This window comes from Streptopelia decaocto (assembly GCF_964273445.1).
Source record: "Streptopelia decaocto genome assembly, chromosome: 6".
Taxonomy (NCBI): domain Eukaryota; kingdom Metazoa; phylum Chordata; class Aves; order Columbiformes; family Columbidae; genus Streptopelia; species Streptopelia decaocto.
In genome coordinates, this window is record NC_138660.1 from 27,007,418 (window position 1) to 27,024,941 (window position 17,524).

The window sequence follows — 17,524 nt, forward strand, 5'->3', positions numbered from 1 at the left end:
AGGAGGCACACGAAGCCACAACCGATGACGAATGTGTAAGGGTGGACTGGCCCCCCTCACCTCCTCAAGAGGAACCCACAGCCCCTTATCTCACTCCCTTTCAGCTCTTCTCCAGTTCCCACCAGCAGTATTTACACATGGAAGGACTAACAGCAGCTCCACGAAGGCTGGTAGTTTACACAGGCACATACATCCTCAAGCTGCTTTCATATCTCAAGCTGTTTGTCCTCAACCCTCTAACGAGCTTGTAGCTGTTTAAAAAAAGTAAAAATTGCTACAGGAAGGCTAATGCTTCCCCCACCCCCAGGTTTTACAAGCAGATATTTAGCACTGACTCACACTCTATAGCCTGGATGGGCATCTCAAATCCTTCTGCACATCACAGTCATTGTCTTTTCACATTTTCACAAATCACCATCAAGCCTGGACCTGGAGATGGATGTTTTTCCAAGGATGTTGCTAACCTGAGGGTGTGTCACAGTCAACACGGTCAGCAAGCACCTCCAAGTGGCTTCAATCTGTTGCAAACACTGTCTGGCAAAATCTCCCCCATAAATAACAGATGCAAGCACAAGGAAGTCTCTTGTGTTAAGATTTAATAATAATAATAGCAACATTTCAAAAACAATGAGTGCATTGTACGCAAGATCTGGTATTCAGTGCTTTTTATTGACCATTTGCACTGCAACTGTCAGTGTACTGAAGACCTGGGGAGTGGTAAGTGGATAAAAATCCCAGCGGGGACATTTCTCCGAGGAGGGCAGGCAGGAGGGGGCAGCAGGACACTCAGAATCGAACAAACGTGGCATCAATCTGCCGGACAGTCGGGAGGGCCAGCATGATTTTGCGCCGGTACTGGGGATCCTTCTGCAAGGGGTTTCGCTCCAGATAGACAGTTTCCAAGTTCTTCGCTCCTTTCAGCTCATCCAGGTCGCTCCAGCTCTCCACGAGGTTATCGTTCATCTGCAGAGCACACACAGGCACACTCACCCAAACAGACACTCCCAAGTTACACCTGCTTAGCAGGAGCCCAGCCACATCAACGCTGCTCAGGATTGTAACACCCAGGGGCAAAAACGCTGTACAGTCTTCATGGGCATATAAGACGACCCTGCCTACATGATCCTCCTCCCCCTGTAACCTCTGAGACACGCTGTCCCGTCTCACACCCCCACCCTCACTGTTTCCAGCTTCCCCACAATGGCCTGGGTTGGTGGTCAAATGCTTCACCTTTCAGCCATCATAACCAGCCCGAGCAGTACGCTGGGAAAGGCCCAGTAAGGCAGCGGGACAGTGTCTTCATACAGTGTCCCAGCACATACGCTGTTCATTTAAGGGTTGGAAATCTTTACATCAAGACTTTCTTCCCCTGTGACATCTACCTTTACTTTCACAACTTTCCACAAAACATTAAAAATAGGTCCCAAGCTGATGTGAAAAGTGACATTGCTCCCCCCGGAAAACTGCTTCTGCACTCTAGAGAAAGCGCCAAGCACTGTGGTTCAGCCTCTCCTGCCAGCGCAGGAGTGCAAAGGAATCCCTGTGCAAGGGGATGAACGCTCCCACTGCTGGGCAACGAAGCAAAGTACACAAGGTGGCCCAGTGCCGTCAGCCACCCTTTGCTTTTGGATACAGAGGCAGCAACACCACCTTTAAAAAAACCAATGGATTGGTTCTGGCCTCCTCAACAACTGCCCCTCCTCGCTCCAGGCGCCCACTGGAAACTCCAAAGAAAACCTGCTAGCTCTTTCATTCTGCTACAGCTCGTCACAGCGTTACTTCAGGCCACTCCCTTGGCCATCAGATGTCCCAGTCCCTCCACCGGGGAAAGCACCAGAAGATTCCCACAGCATCTAGGATGTGAAATTCTGCCTCCTTAAGGTGTTAAAGGACTTTGTTATGTGGCTTCAACAATACAGCCAGTGAAAAAAATATAAATCAGCAGATGCAACACTCATTCACATCAGGAAAAAAATCTGCCCAGCTCCTTATCAAAAAGCACTTTTTTTAAAAAAACAGCGTTAAAGTGGGAAAAAAAGCCAGGAGGGCATTTTCTGGGTTCAGCTAACAGATCCCGTCCAGTGCTCTGCTTTGACAAAGGACTCTTTAAACACACCAGTGTTTTTGCGAAGAAGTCCAATGAGGTTAGGATCACCCTTTTACTTTCTACAATAACACAAGTGGAAACAGCTGTGCAAGGCCCTCTATCAGCAGAGCAACAGCAGAGAGGGACGAGAGGAAACTGCAGAGGATCACAGCAGCTCCCACACCAGCCACACTGCACCGTCTCATTTTTACCACCCAGAAGATGCCCCATTAAACGGGCTTCTCAGCTCCTGTTATTTAAAGAGTTCATTATGGAATAGGCCTGGCCAGATAACACCACTAGCTGCCTGCAAGCTACACTGCAAGATGAGGAAAATGGTCCAAGCAGGCTCGACTCCAGGATCTAGCTTGGTTTCATTTGCAGCTGCTCCCCACTCCTTTTATCCCAAGAGTTTAAATAACCGAACTCCAAATGACAGATATTAAGCAGCACAGCTCTTATTCTCAGCCTTGACATGCAGAAACTCTACAAAAGCTAAAGCCCATGGCAACCCATGAACACCTGCTGCTTTTTCCCCCAAACGTGAGCAGATCTGTACACACCTCCCTCCCATGTGGCAGGGCACCGATGGTTCAGGAGGGCGTATCGCTGCATTTTTCCTGACCAGACTTAGAAATGACAAAGGGTTTACCTATTTAGGGTGCCAGAAAGAAAGAGAAGCAACCCTAAGCACTTATCTACTTCATAGGAATGGAAGTAAACCAGCAGATGGTTTCCTTTTCTCCATATGTCTAACAACACGAACATAGCGACTCTGCCCTAAGCAGGTTCTGTGTTCCAGCGCAGTGGTGAGGTATCAGCTTCCCTCATTACACTGTCATGCTCACTTAAAGAAAGACGAGATCTGCAAAAATAGGACACAGCAGGGCTGTTTCATAACTATCATGAGTGTGAAGGCTTATTTCCTAGGCAGAGACAGGCTTGTTAACACTAAGCAGAGCCCTGCAAAAAAAAAAAATTAAGCTCAGCTCTTTCCCTTGGGAAAACTGTCATACTCTATGCACAGAGACCATCAAGATCTTAAAGCTGGTCACCAGAACAAGAGTTTACTCCAAGCCATACCAGCACACCACCCTCCCCTGCTCTCCATCAGAGGGTTTCTTTCACTGGTATACAGGTATTTCACGGAACAGCTCCAGTCAGCACTTACCCAAAACTCCTGCAGCTCTGTTAGGTGATTGATATTTTCAATCTTCTTGATTCTGTTGGATGCAATGTCCAGCATTGTGAGTTTGTTCTAGACAAGCAAACACAAGAACATTAGACTGGGTTTTGTTTCATCTTCCCTGTCCCGCCTTTTTCAGGCCCAGAGCTGGAAACTGTCAGAAGCAAAGACACATTATTGCCAGCTGGTTACACACAGCACAGGAGCTTCACTGCCTAAATATAGCAAGGAAGACCATTTTTAATTAAGCTGGGTTACTGACCTCCCAGAAGCCATGTGACAAAAATGAAAGCAATTACTGGCTGGATGGCAACTGCCAGCCAAGGGCTCTTAAAAAGTGAGCTTTCCTCAAAGTAGATTAAGAAGAGGAATCCGTTAAAAATCAGGTCGTAAGTGTCCTCTCAAGCAGCAGAGTTGAACAAGCTTTTTGCAGCAGGAAACTACACAGTTTTAGAAAAAAGTTTTTTTCTGTCTTGCACACAGCCAAGTTCCAGATTGTTTCTGCTCACTAACAACATCATCTACTGCTGGGTGAGGAAGAAAACACTACAGGCTTCTGTGACACCAGTCCTGTCCAGAAACGTATACTAACACGAAGGCAAGCCATGTGCCACACTCGTCTCCTACTCCAGCTCCAGTTGTTGTCCTACTGAACAGAAGGTTATCTACCAAGCCCTGTCTGGAAGGCTGTGGCAGGGACAGCCAGCTCTGGCCATCAGTCTTCTCATTGCTGAGAATCAGCCAGGCTGCTGCGTTAACTGCGTCTTGTGCTTCACCCCCCAGGTCATGCAAACAATTCTACTCCAGACGATGTGGAGGAGTTTCACCCACACAATATATTTTAACTCAAGAAATACTTAAATCTTTGCAGTCTTTTCAAGAGACTCAGGACCCCACGTGTAACTGGGGAAGCTGAGGAACAACAGTTTCCAGAAAAGCACTACCGGGAGCAGCTTAGGGCAACAACTCTGTCACACAGTCAGCAAGAACCTGCTCACATTGTTCTCCAGTCCCTCGATGACTTCGATGCCGTTGTGGCTGAGGTACAACTCACGCAAATTCACCAAGCTCTGTAGCCCCTCAATCTTGGTCAGACGGTTATTCTGAAAGCACAACAGTGGTTTAAGTCTACTCTAAACAAACCAAAGCCCAAGTGTGTTACTGGAGAAAAAGCATTTATCTGAAACATGGATGGGGAGGGGAACCAGTCTGCTTGGGTCCACACTGATCTTATGAGCTCAGCTTGTTTGATCTCTGTACCACTGACACTCAAGGAAGTTCCATGGGAGTCAAAGTTTGGAAGAATCAGACTCTGACCTTCCCATCAAAAGTTGTAGCTTGAAAGTTTTCCACTTGGTGTGTTTGGAAACAACATGCCTATACGTTAATAGCATTGATTGTATAGGTTTCTTAATGGAACAGGCAGAAGGGAAGTTACAGCACTTGAGTCCAAATACATTCTGTGATATGTAATTCTGTATGTCCTACAGAATAATGATGCATACAGGTACTACAAAGCGTAGCAAGCATGACTTTCTTACCGACAGTTATGAGAGATTTTAGAATGCACTAGCGTTGTCATATGGATGAGGAGACTCAATTAAAGAAATCAGTTTAGTATCATTTATTCCAGTTTTTAAAAAGGAAGAAACTCTCCATAGCTCATTTAGGACGAATTTCATTTAGCACAGGCTTGTTCACATTTCTTCCCTCTTCAGGAAGAAGGCAGAGACACTGAGCCCACTGCCATTGTAACAACTTCCCTGGCATAACTCATTTGATGTTACTGTAGTATATTAGAAAACAACATTTCAGGAAGGAAATTGGGGATAACATTAATTTCCTGTTCTCTCTTCAACATTTGTTTTATCGTTTTAACAGTGTCCGTCAATCTCCTTTAGTATGGAAGGATGAGAAAAGACAGCACAGACAGCATTACACTTTCTTCCCGTACAGGAGCTCGACTCAAACACTGAAGACCTGCTAATTCAGAAGAGCCTATAATGAATTACAAGGTGGTTCATGTAACCAAGGCTGTTCAAAACTCAACAGTATAAAGCAGAACCAGTACCTGTATGCTGAGCACAGTCAAGTTTGTCAGTGCATCCAAATTCTGGAGCTTGGTGATTTTATTCTTTCCAAGGAACAGACTGTCAAGATGAGCCAAGGTGTCGATGTTTTCAATTGCCTGCAAAAGGACCACAGGAGACTCTGTTATTGCTGTGACGCAAAACTCCAACCTTTTTATAGCTGCACTCCTGAGAAACACAAGCCTGCTAACTCCAGCACACAAAGTGCCCACAAGGTAGGGGCTCCCCTCTGACCCAAGGGCAGAGCGAGCGCAGGACTCTGTGCAGTGACAGTGACCCTGTGTGACAGCTGGCTTGTGGCAATCCCATTCACCAATTTGCAGCAAGGGTCACATCACTCTGTCCCGGCTGTCGCCTCCACAATCCAGAAGGCAAGAGCAGAGAATGAAAAAGCTCAGGGAGCACTGAATACGACATTTCCCAGGCCATGAGGTATATCCAGGGCAGGAGATACTCATTTGTGAAGCAAGAAAAAGCATGTCACTAGTGAATGGCAAGAGAATCTGGGAGGAGAAAACACAATTTTTAAATTCTGTGACTACATAACACAGCCAGAGACAACCTATTGAGCTTCTCTGCACAACAGTTTCTCTGTCATAAGCAAGGTTAACTGTTTCATGGGGGTGTGTGTTAACATATTTAGCTATTGGCTATATATTCACGCTACTGGTAGAACACACAAACACTAATTTAAGTGATGTACATGTTTTAAATATACACGCAACTGGCAGAACATATAACACTATACCAGTCTAGGTCCTGAGCTCAGTCTTCAGTGGCAGAAAATAGAGATTTCTGTGATGCATCAAGAACCATATTCTTTATTTACAAAGGAAGGGGCATCAGAAAGCATAAACAGAAGAGAGAAAAAAGGGCAAGAAAATGGGAAAAGGGTGGGCTTAGAAAAGACTCCTGGAAACAGAAAGTAAGAAAACAACGCGGTTTTTGGTTTTTTTGGTTTTGTTTTTTTCAGGGGAAAGTCTCTAAATTAAAAAAAGAGGTGCTGTTAAAGGAGACAAGAATTTTAAAAACAGACTTCAGCTCACAGAAGAACAGTTAATAAAGATAGAGATGATACAGATACACACACAGCTGTGCATTTGTGCTCAAATACCTTGTGACATCTCACCTTTTCCACATCCCTCTTGCCTGGCAGAGTTTCAGAGACCAGCAGTGCTGGTGAGACAGTCCTAGCACCACTTAGATTACTCTGTGTGTGCGTGTGTGTGCACGTTTACCTGCGTGTGTATAAAGGAAGAGGAAGACGGACACAACCACACACAACATGAATTTATAGATACACTCTGGAAAGGAAAGAAGCTTCTCAATCTCCATCCCACAATTGCCAACAGATTCAGCATCAGCTCATATTTGGATTCACTCTTCTTCGAGCCTGTGGGACTCACCCCTGTTCTGACCTAGCATGAAAATAATAGATTTGTTGCTCGTTGGCAGCTCCACTAGCCCTGAGGAGGAGATACATGTGACTCTAAGAATACTGAGAAGAAATAATCAGGGAAAAAATACCTACTTAAAGCTATAAAAAAGTCACGCTGAAGTGAGAGCATGAAATGGATGGAAATGAGGGGAAAAAAAAAAACCCACAAGAAATAAAGAAGTGCTTGCCTCAGTCCAACTTTGGGAAAAAAGCATAAAAATGCATCATTTCAAGCATAGTTCTGCTTCCCCACCATTTGTAGAAAAGGAACAGAACTACAAATGATTAGTAAGTCATGACAGACTCCAGGGTATGTGCAGCAAAAGGAGTAAGCCAGCATGACAGCAGAAGCTTTAACACACAGGAGATGAGCGCACAAGGCGTCCCGGAGCCCGGAACGCTGCCTGGACAGCGCGCACATCGAGGGGTCCAGGACATCCCGACCCGCAGAGCACACGGCCAGGCTGCCCTGCCGACAGAGTGACAAATACAGCTCTGGCCGCCCCCAAATAACCAGATGTGTGTCTTTGTGCCTAGTCCAGGCACAGGTTACTCACTCCAGTAAAGCAACTCAAAGCACAGAGCAGCGCAGTTGGAAGAAGCCAGAACAGAATTAACAGACCAACAGGAAAAAAAGAAAAACATACTAAAAATGAAGTAATTTAAGAAGCTTGTGTTACCCATATAGTGATAACTCTGGGTTTTTTGGTTGTTCTGTTCTGATGATAAGCTCAGGCCGAACACTGAGAAAACACATGTAAAATAAATCTAACCTCATTGTTTAAAAGATATTCTTTGGCTTGACAACATGACAAATGAACCGCCTAAGTATAAATTCAGAAATCTAGCTGGATTTTTTTTTTTGCACGAGGTAATGATGCTCAGATACAGAATACAGAACAGTTTTGCTCAACCCAGCTTTTAAAATGTCAGGATCAGTGTGCTCAGCCTGTTATGTTTCTGAATAAAGGAAAGTGTATCCCTCTAAGGCGGGTTCCTCCAGCCTACGCAAACTCCAGGGTTCCTGATCATTCCTGATCTGATCTGACTGATGTTCTCACACTTAAGATTTATTCCCCTAAGTAACTTCATTTCCAACGTAGAAATTCATTCAGATGGGAAAGAAGTCAGTCCAGTTTAGGAGCATAATAAAATTTTTGCAGTTCATAAAAGCAGCAAACATTTCTGCTGTAAAAGGCTGTTTATAATAGCTGAAGCTTCCTCCTTTCTAGAAAAGAGAACTGTGCTTCCACAAGGCTTGAAATACAGAGGACCAACAGCTATTTTCCTACTTTGCTCTTTCAGCACAACAAGGAATTTTTCAGAGATTGTAAATGGGGAGGGCAAACTTAGGCAACATTCAGATTGGAATGCACTCACCTGTAACAAGGATTTTCTAAAATGTATATAATTGGAAAAAGCCTCTAAAAAAAGTCAGAGTTTACTTTGCATGTTGCGGGTCTTTCGTGTCATGTTTCACCAGTTCTCTTAACAAACTGGGCAAAATGCAGAAAAGCACACCTAAAGGACAGCAGAGACCAGAACTGCTTTCCTTTAAGTGGCATAGATTTTAAATGACATAAATTGAAGAGGTCACAAACTGCACAAAAAAAAAAAAGTTATCAGCAGTACAGTATCAGTTTTTGAGGCATTTCAGGGCAAAGTCTCAAGAAAATATTTTTCCTGAGTGAGACTGACTAATGCAGCAGGTTATCAATTACATATACAAATCAAACTAGAACTAAATTTGCATTCAAAAGGTTTTATCGACACAGTCCCTAGGAATGCAAAGAGAAACCAGCAATATCTAGTTTTGATAGGCTTGGCTCTGTAGCAGGACGAAACCGTCATCTGCAAAAGGCAACACACAGTGGATGCAGGAGTTCACTGAAGAGAGAAATTTCTAAAAAGTAATTTAGTAGCCAGGCACTACATGCATATACAATGAAAGGATCCAGCATGAACAGCAATAAGCAATTACACAGTAAATGGCTAGAATGATAAAAACAAAATTGCAAGTAAAAGTCAATGAAGTGCACGTCCAGAAAAGGCTAATCCCAAACCAGAGAGCAAAAAGCTCTCCAGCTCACATCTTGTAGAGCAAGCCTACCCGAATCCGATTGGATCCCAACTCTAACATCTGTAGCATCTGCAACTTGCTCAAATTCTCAATTTTGCTGATTTTGTTGTTGACAAGGAAGAGTTTTTTAAGTTGGGTAAGTCGATCTAGTCCTTCAATGTGTCGCAGAACGTTAAAGGAGATGTCCAGGATCCTGAGGTAAAACAAAACAAAAGGTCTCTTCAGTCCACCAGGCACGGATGATTCTGGAAAAGGCATTTGGAAATTGGTGGGGAACCTCGCTATCTGCAGAGATCAGGCACTCTGCCAGGCCTTGAAGCTAGAGTCATAAGTACCATTTCTTCTTATCAGAAATGACAACAAATACAACTTTCAAAATCATTCTATGGCCTGTCAGGCAGGGAAAAAAAAATGAAAAAATCTGTTGCATGCAGAAGATAGCCATGGTGCTGGCCAGCCGTGGAGCCGCCGCATGGGAGAAAGGCAAGCTGCAGTGCTGCACGTTCCCTGGGAACGGTACATGCCTACAAGATGTGACTGTGGGAAGCAGGTCAGTTCCTTCCTGCTTCAGTGGGAACTGTTTTGTAATGCATCTCTGTGAACCATCACAGACAAGTGCCCAGTACTGGGCAGAGCCCCACTCCTTCCCTAACACCCTCCCAAAAAAGTCCTAGTCTCACCTCAAATCTTATAATTTTTTGCAGGAATAAAAACCTGTTACATGGAGCTCCCACTGCCAAGAGCAAGGGGTGTCTGAGTGCATCTGCACGGAAGCTGCAGCCGCCTGTCGCTCTTGCTGCATTATACTGCACACATTTCACTTCCAGCTGACTGTCCCAGTTTACAGCACAGGTTAAATACCAATAGAGAACAGACATCATCCTCCACAGAGCACCCAAATGAATGATAAGAAAGGCCTAGGTGATAAATACCAGAGTAAGCAAAGCATGAGTAACTCAGTGAGCAGCAAACCACTTGCAACCTCATCCTGGTGATTCCCCTGCACTCACTCAAGTTCCACCAGAGACTCCAAATTCTCGATCTTCCGAATCTGATTGTCATAGAGATCCAGTTCCCGCAAGGTCTGCAATTGCTCCAGGTTCTCAATGCGTTTAATCAAATTCTGACGGAGACATAGAGTCTAATAGTTGGGGAAAAGTTTAAAAACAAAGAGGAAAATGGATATGAATGACAGCACATAACGCCTTTTGCTTTGGGTTTTTTTCCCCGTTAAGTTTTTCTTTGTTTGTTTTAAATAGAATCTTGCCTTGTTTTATTCCAACTCTACAGAAGGAAGTCTTTTTACCACAAAGGTGGTCAGACACTAGAACAGCAAGCCAGAGAGGCTACGTAATCTCCATACTTGGAAATACTCATGAGCTTGACTGCAGGCGGCCTTAAGCAACATGCTCTAACTGGACCTGCTTTGCGCAGGGGTTTACTGGAGATCTCCAGAGGTCCTTTCCAATCGACGTTATTCTCTGTCAAGCCTGCTGTGCAAGTACAGAATGTATCTCTTAGGATAAGCCCTGATGTGTTGTCTCTCATCCACTTCCAAAACCAACTTGTAAAGCTGCAAGACTTTTATTACCCCTTGACCAATGGTCAATACTGCCTACTTGAGTTAAACGTGAAGTGACCTTGTTAAAATCTCCATTAAAAAAGACTCTTATAGGTCAGACATGCACAATCTCCTGCTCCAAGGAGGCATTCTCTGCTCCTTGGGACTGTTACCTTCACTTTCTTGAGCACCTCAAATCCTTCAATCTTCCCAATTCGAAAATGATTCAAGTCAACATCCTGAAAGAGAAATGGAGAGACTCAGCAGTTGTTTCAAGACATTCTTCGAAGACCAACCTGGTACTTTGTTCTAAGTAGAATTGTAGTCTTATAAAATGTGTAGCTCCTTAAAACTTCCCTTCAAAGAGCTTGTGAAAATCACATTTGGTACATGATTTTATCACCACAGGCGAAGCATGTGACCCAAGCTTGCTTGCTGCAAACACAATATCTGTGAAAAGGAAAGAGCCCTTCCCTGACTCTGAGCATTGTTTCACCACAATCAGAAAACTGGTGCAGTAAATTCTGAATTCACCGAGACAGACAAATTCTGACGTCCAGTATGAATTCAGTGTTGTATAAAATTCTCTTAGCTACTTTGCTAGGGCTTTACTGGAACACACTATGCTATTTCCAGTTCCAGGCCTCAGATGAACAGGAACCACTGAGAGTTCAAATAATCTGGTGGTTTTGTGAACATTAATTCTGCACTGGCAATCAGCTGATGTACTTCACATCTGTGCCATCCAGCCCCAGATGTTGCAGTTTTGTGGGTCAGGCAATCAAAGAGAAATAAAGCACTTGACCACCCAAGCTCAAAAACTCTCCATCTACCAGGCTCTGAGGCTGCTGATGTCAAGGCACAAGGCTGGTTAAGCAGCCACACCAATTACAAATCACAGGTCTGACAGCAGCCATTGGTTCTGTTCATATCTTTATATTCTACAAAAGCTGAGAGCCCATATATAATGCTTGCAGCATAGCCCCACTTCCAGTGTCTCCAGGCTTCATTGAAATTTCTAAATTACTAACAAAACATATCAAGAATAAAACACATCTACTCCTCATCTAAAGGCTCTGAATCAATTGCAGGTAAGATCATAGTAGCCAGCACCTTCAGAACAATCAGATCTTTAACCAGGTTTCAATGCTTGCCTTTGCCCACCTTTTCTCGCTGCTGTATAAAGCCCATAAGGACAAAAACCTGCCTTTACCTCAGCTTCTGGGTCCAGGCTAATAGTCTCCATGTCCACCGGCGTCTCCGCATCTCCTGCAGGAGAAGCAAATACATTATAAACTTCTCCTACCTGACAGCAAATGGCACGATTACAGCGGCTGACACCCAGAGAGACAATGGGGGGAAAAACACGAGACGCACAGTTCAGATAGCTTGCTGCTTTAACAATACACTTCAGCTACTTAGCTTTCATCACGACAAGTTGTGAAAAAAAGCGTTCTTAACAACAGAATTCCGTGCCTAGATGCAAAAGACAGAAAGAACAGCCCCATCCCCAGCCTGCCTGTGCTGTGCTGACTAATGCTGGCTTAAGACTGCTCTGGGCAGGATTCCGCTTTACACTCAGGGCCACGATCCCTCCACAGACACACCACCCAAAGCGTCTGCTCCTCCAACAACCTAAACCAACATTGCCAGGCGGGAATCTAAACTGTCTAGGGGTAGCACCAGCAATGACCAAGCACCTCAGCAATCCCACCCTTCAGTTTTTCTTTCATAAACACTGGCACTTTCTGTCAACGTTGTGTGCACTGCTGCCTGGATCTCCCTTCTTTTGTTTGACCGAACTCACCAACACGCTAAAAACATTGTTTATCACACTGCATACATTTTCTTGGGAAATGCCTTTATACTCTGGAAGACAGCCCAACATTTGCTGTGCTTCTGTCACAGCACACGAGGGAGCGAAGCTTACTGGATAAATTCACGCTGAATAATTCATACTCAACTCCCATTTGTTGAAGGATGATGTGCTGGTTGTATCAATTTCCACAGAAAGTCTAATTCGACTTGCAAGATAGACATTCAACATGCAAACTCTATTTCATGTGAGTAGCTTCTGAATGTACTACCAAAAAATATCCAAGGAACTTCAATTAGTTAAATCCCAAAGGCTTTGCATTAAATCCTGCAAGCTTATGCCGTTAACCCAGAAGTAATGACTATTTTTGTAGCCCAGCACAGTCACAACACGCTTATAAATGCCAAATATCCCCTACGATTAGTGTTTTTCCTACTGATGCTTGGCGTTGTAAGCAGTACTGCAAGAGCAGACAGCACAAGCACTGCAGTTTTTAATACTGCCATTAAACTCCAAGGTTTTTATAGCTCCACACACCATCGTTGACCTTGCTGTATTTGGGCTGCTGCTCTAACTCCACAGACTCATGGACGTTAAGGCTGAAAAGCAATCCTCTGTCCCTCATCTTTTCACATTCCTTATAGCATTAATTAGCCACGAGCATACATTTTACTTTTGGGGGTGCGAAATGAGCTGTTGGCTTGGTGACATTGCACAGCGGTATAGAAATGCCACCAAAACCGACAGGCACACATGTACCTGTCAGCATTTTAGCAGGGGGCAACACTTGAATATTCTTATTTTTCTTCCAGATCAGGAGCTATGCGCTTCAGCACAGCAGGGTGATACCCTACTCTGCTGCTATCAAGGCTGCATCTCTTTGACCTATTTTAGGGTGCAAAGTGCTGCCAACGCAAAGCGCTCCAGGCCAAACAAGCACCCTAGCTGAATGTAACAGCCAACAGGAACGCAGCCCAAGTTTGGAACAACAGTTATTCGAGATAATCACATTAAAAACCCAAACTGTTGCCCTTGTATTAAGTTGTACTGGCAGTAAGTTAGTGCTCATGGGAAAGGAACTTCTCCTTTTGAGACTTTAAAGTTGTCCAACAGTAAGTTAGTCATGCACTTAGTAAAAAAAAAAAAATAAAAATCTTCAAACAAAGATGTTCAAGTCAAAAAAATCCTTTGATCTTGTTTGGCTGGCAGGTTTCTCTATGCGATTACACATTTCGTCACAGCACCCATGACAGACCATTTATACACATTAGTTTTCGGTAATGTGTTAAATACTCCGGGGTCTGTCAGAGGGTAGCTCAGAGTGAGAGACCTCCATCAATACAAGAACATCAACATCCCCTCCTCGTATTTTTGCCAGTGATCGAGCGAGCAGTCCTGGCAGAGCCAGTGTGAGGAAAAGGCACACGAGTCCAAAGGCGCAAACCCAAATCACACAGGGTAGGTGTATTGAATTAACAGAAATAAAAGCAATTTAAAACTGAACACAGAGGCACTAGCATTTATGTGATAAAGCCAAATCTCATAAAGTTTAAGTACTCCGTATACAACACTCTCAATACAGCGGCCTGAGACACATACGCTGATAAATCAGTACTGGCACGAAAATGTTAAAGTATATTTTCTCTCAAGGAAAATAAACAAAAATTGTCCTAGCAAATTTACAGGCCTATGAATTGTCAACCAATGTTTTATTTACAAACTAAGCGGACATAAACCATCCTAAACTGACACTTTTACAATCACTTTACAAACAGAACTGCAGTTTCACTTGCACACATGTATGCAAACAGCACTTCAGTTCACAACTTTTAATGCAGTGGGTTTCTCAAGGGGAAAACACATTGTGCTCTGGCAGTGAAGTCACTTAAGTGATTTTTTTGTGTAGCCCATGCCCACGAGCTACACAGTTTTGCAGATGTAGGAAAAAAATACGACATTCAGGAAACCCAAATTCCACAGTACGGAACAGGAATTACAGTTACGTAAGCTCACAGTACTACACGCACTTCAAGCAACTAGAAACCTAATTACACTTTTTAACTGCATATGCATGAAAAATAGACTAAATAACTAAGCTGTAAGCTTTCTAAACAGAAGCGCTATTCCTCAGAGAATTAGCTAAACGACGAATTTGAAATTTCAGCAGCTTGAGCTCTATTTACTTCTTTCCTGAGAAAAAAAAATGGTGGAAAACTCTTCATTCGCCTTTCAGCTGAGAAACTCAAAAGCTGGCTGTGGAAATGAACTCAAATGTTCCAAAAGTATTCCTCTGCTTGGTTTCTGCCCTCCAGGTTTTCTGAATCCTAACGGTTTGGAAGAAGAAAATGTAACGATACAGACATGACATTAAATAGCATCCAATGTAATTCAGCCACCAAATCTGGATGTGTTTTTCTTGCTTTCATCAGAATAGAAGGGTGTCACTTGAAGTATTTTCTGTAATGTTAAAGTTCCCAGGGGAACAACATACAAAATATAGCCTCGAACACACAACAAACTATGTCAGCCAAACGAACACGCACTGCTACAGGGACACAAAGGCAAACTGTGAGTGACAACACGTGTGGATCACACAGCCTTGGGCTTGGGACACGTGGTTGGTGAGGTGTGTGCTCATACTTCTGCAGACATCACCGCAGCAGCTTTTAATTAATATATAGGCTTGGGTTTTTATGCTCAACAATGAATTATTCCTAGATGGAGTTCATTTATAGTTAGATGATGAGATTTTAAATTCTCACAATTATTTACTAGTTTGGCAAATATTTTCACAAATTCTGATTAAGCAGATGCACAGCCACAACGGATTAAAATTTGCTGCAGAAAATTTGCTGTATTAGTTCACTTCTATTTCCAGACAAGTAATAATCACATGAACATCTCTACCCAAAAGATGTCAGTACACCTCAGATTAGTTAGTGAGCACCAGAAGCCCAGATCACATACAGCCATCCGCTTTGACAAATTCTAAGCAAACCCCTCCACCTGACACACACAGGCTTAAAAACCACTGTCAACATTTCTACCCAATGTTCTAAAACAAACAGTAAAAATAGGAGCAAAAATGTAAAGTCAAGAGGATCCAAACAGATACAGTTTTGATATATCTTAGAATTTTTAAATAAAAAAAAAATAAAATTGAAAGCTTTCTTCAGTCTATCTAGAAATAGTTGTCTTTGCTTTCCAATGTAATCTGGCAACACTTTAGGTAAAAAACTACATACACTAAAGCAGCATTCTGAAGAGCTGTTTGTGTTTATTTCTAATTAATATTTCCAGCATCTTTCCACAGAAAGTCACTACTTTTCCACACACACACAAAAAGTACCAATAAAGGTGTCTTGCATTTCGATGTTAAAGATTTCAAAGAGAAATGTGGAGGGATAAAGAAGAAAAAAACCAAAGGTCTAATATCAGCAGTTCCACAAAAAGAAGGCAGCTTTATTTTAGCAATGATAACACTATCACTTATTTATTTTTAAATAAGATTGCTAGAGGGCTGATTCACATTGCTCACTACCACAGATACAAGCATCACGTAGCCACAAGAAACACAAAGGAGTAACACACATATGCCAGCGTGGTGAGACGAGACTTCCTAACGCGATCACCGAGGCTGGGAAGGTACCTGCGGCGTTTTCACCATTCTGCTCGTCTCGCAGGCTCTGCTGACTGAGATCTGTTACTAAGCGAATCGCTTGCTTCTTCGCTTCTTCATCTCCTGATTCCTCCGATTCAATCCGCTTATCAACTGTATAAGAGACATAATAGCAGAATTAGGCTATTTTCAGCAGTAGAGTGGGGGAAAGAAGTAGCAAGCAGACATAATAACCAGGATTCACATATAGCACTATGCAGTTAGTAAAAATCCTAAGTTAGCTAAATTAAAGGTTTAGTCTTAAATAAAAGGCCTCTTACCCCTTGTTTCTACTTTGATTTTGGATGCACTTTTTCCTCCCATCACATCTTCCTAAAATCAACAATCTGGGAAGAAGACTGGAGGAAAAAGGAAATTTCTTAGATCAATGAAGTGCAATTCCAAAGATTACGGAGATGGAATTAGAACTATTACATTTTAAAAGCTTTCAGAAAAAAAAAGAAATCGGTATCGTACAATAGTACCAATGACACAAAGTGAAGGCATTATTTAAAAAAAAAAAAAAAAAAAAAAGAAATCCCTGCAGATAAAAACAATCGTCTCCCCAGCACAACACAACCTGTGAGTTCCCTTCAGGGTTTCCCCAGCCACAACTCCGGTGGCCACCCCGACCCTGGGGACCTGAAGCTCCTCACTGGTCCTCGGCCCCCCTTTAGCATTTGCTCCGATTGCACGGGTCGCCTGAGGGAAAGCAATGCCATGCCAAGGGATTTCTTTCTTATTATCTTTACTTTCTGCCTCGCCGTGATCTCCACAAACCCACTTCTTTCACCTCTCACGCGTGAAGTCCCCGGGGAGGGTGAAGACATCACGCCATGGCCCAGCTAACAGCCCCAGCTCCCCCGGCCAGGGCTCCGCTTCCCCCAGGGGGACACCCGGGGGCTGAGCGGCCGCGGATGGCCCACAAAGCCGGCAGTCGCCCCACCGACCGCTGGTGCGCGAGCGGCGGTTCTCGAGCGGAGAGACGAGCCGTCCCGACCCATCCAGCGGCCGTGCCGGCTCCCGGTGGACGCTCACCATCCATCATCTCCTGCGGCCCCTCTCCGCTCGCCGCCGCCATATTGCTTCTCTTCCCACCAGCCCCTTCCGGAAACAGCCTCAACTGTCGTCTCAGCTAATCAGAGCTCACAGCTGGTGACACGCCCCAGCCAATCACACCTACAGGTTCTGCGCCAAGGGGGCGGGGCAGCACCCTGGCGGCCCGCACGCATGCGCAGCGGCGTGAGCCCTGCGGCCTTCTGGGAGCTGTAGTTCCCTGCGGCGGGGCGGGAACCGCCGTGTCGCCGGGCGCTGCTGCAGCGGTGGGGAACCTGTTGCCTCCCCGCCAGCGCCTCGCGGCTGAGGCGTTACGAGTTGCTTCCGGCCTCGTCTTTCCTCCTACAAATTCCTCGGAGAATACCCGTCATCTTGCTGAGGGGCGTCCCACCTGCAGCCCCCACCTCCGGAGAGGGGCACCTGGGGCACATCGGCTGGGGCCGGCGGCTCGAAGCAGGGTACCGTGTGTAGTGGCGGCGGAAGGAGGAGCAGCAGAGAGCGGCAGATTCTCTTGACTTCACATCGGTTTTACCGCCTCCCGCGCTGGCGTCCC

At 44.4% G+C, this 17,524-nt stretch overlaps 3 protein-coding genes across 5 annotated transcripts in view; all 3 read right to left on the reverse strand.

The window, feature by feature from the left end:
- Positions 1–17,524, reverse strand: part of SEPTIN2 (septin 2) — a 122,201-nt gene that overhangs the window by 77,583 nt on the left and 27,094 nt on the right. The gene's annotated exons all lie outside the window — the stretch shown is intronic.
- The window catches only part of SNED1 (sushi, nidogen and EGF like domains 1), a 76,433-nt gene that overhangs the window by 13,724 nt on the left and 45,185 nt on the right, over positions 1–17,524 (reverse strand). The gene's annotated exons all lie outside the window — the stretch shown is intronic.
- PPP1R7 (protein phosphatase 1 regulatory subunit 7) lies at positions 649–17,508 on the reverse strand. 3 transcript variants are annotated; one of them, XM_082056229.1, is made up of 11 exons: positions 17,376–17,508; positions 16,197–16,274; positions 15,907–16,029; positions 11,655–11,710; positions 10,615–10,680; positions 9,891–10,021; positions 8,911–9,073; positions 5,344–5,460; positions 4,271–4,375; positions 3,258–3,344; positions 649–963 (listed from the first exon to the last, which is right to left on the reverse strand). In XM_082056229.1, the coding sequence occupies exons 2-11, from the start codon at positions 16,237–16,239 to the stop codon at positions 787–789; spliced, it is 1,068 nt and encodes a 355-aa protein (XP_081912355.1). In that variant the 5' UTR covers positions 16,240–16,274; positions 17,376–17,508; the 3' UTR covers positions 649–786. The 3 variants fall into 3 exon arrangements, with proteins under 3 accessions (XP_081912355.1, XP_081912354.1, XP_081912356.1); XM_082056228.1 differs by lacking the exon at positions 17,376–17,508 and adding an exon at positions 16,954–17,079; XM_082056230.1 differs by lacking the exons at positions 16,197–16,274; positions 17,376–17,508 and adding an exon at positions 16,954–17,106.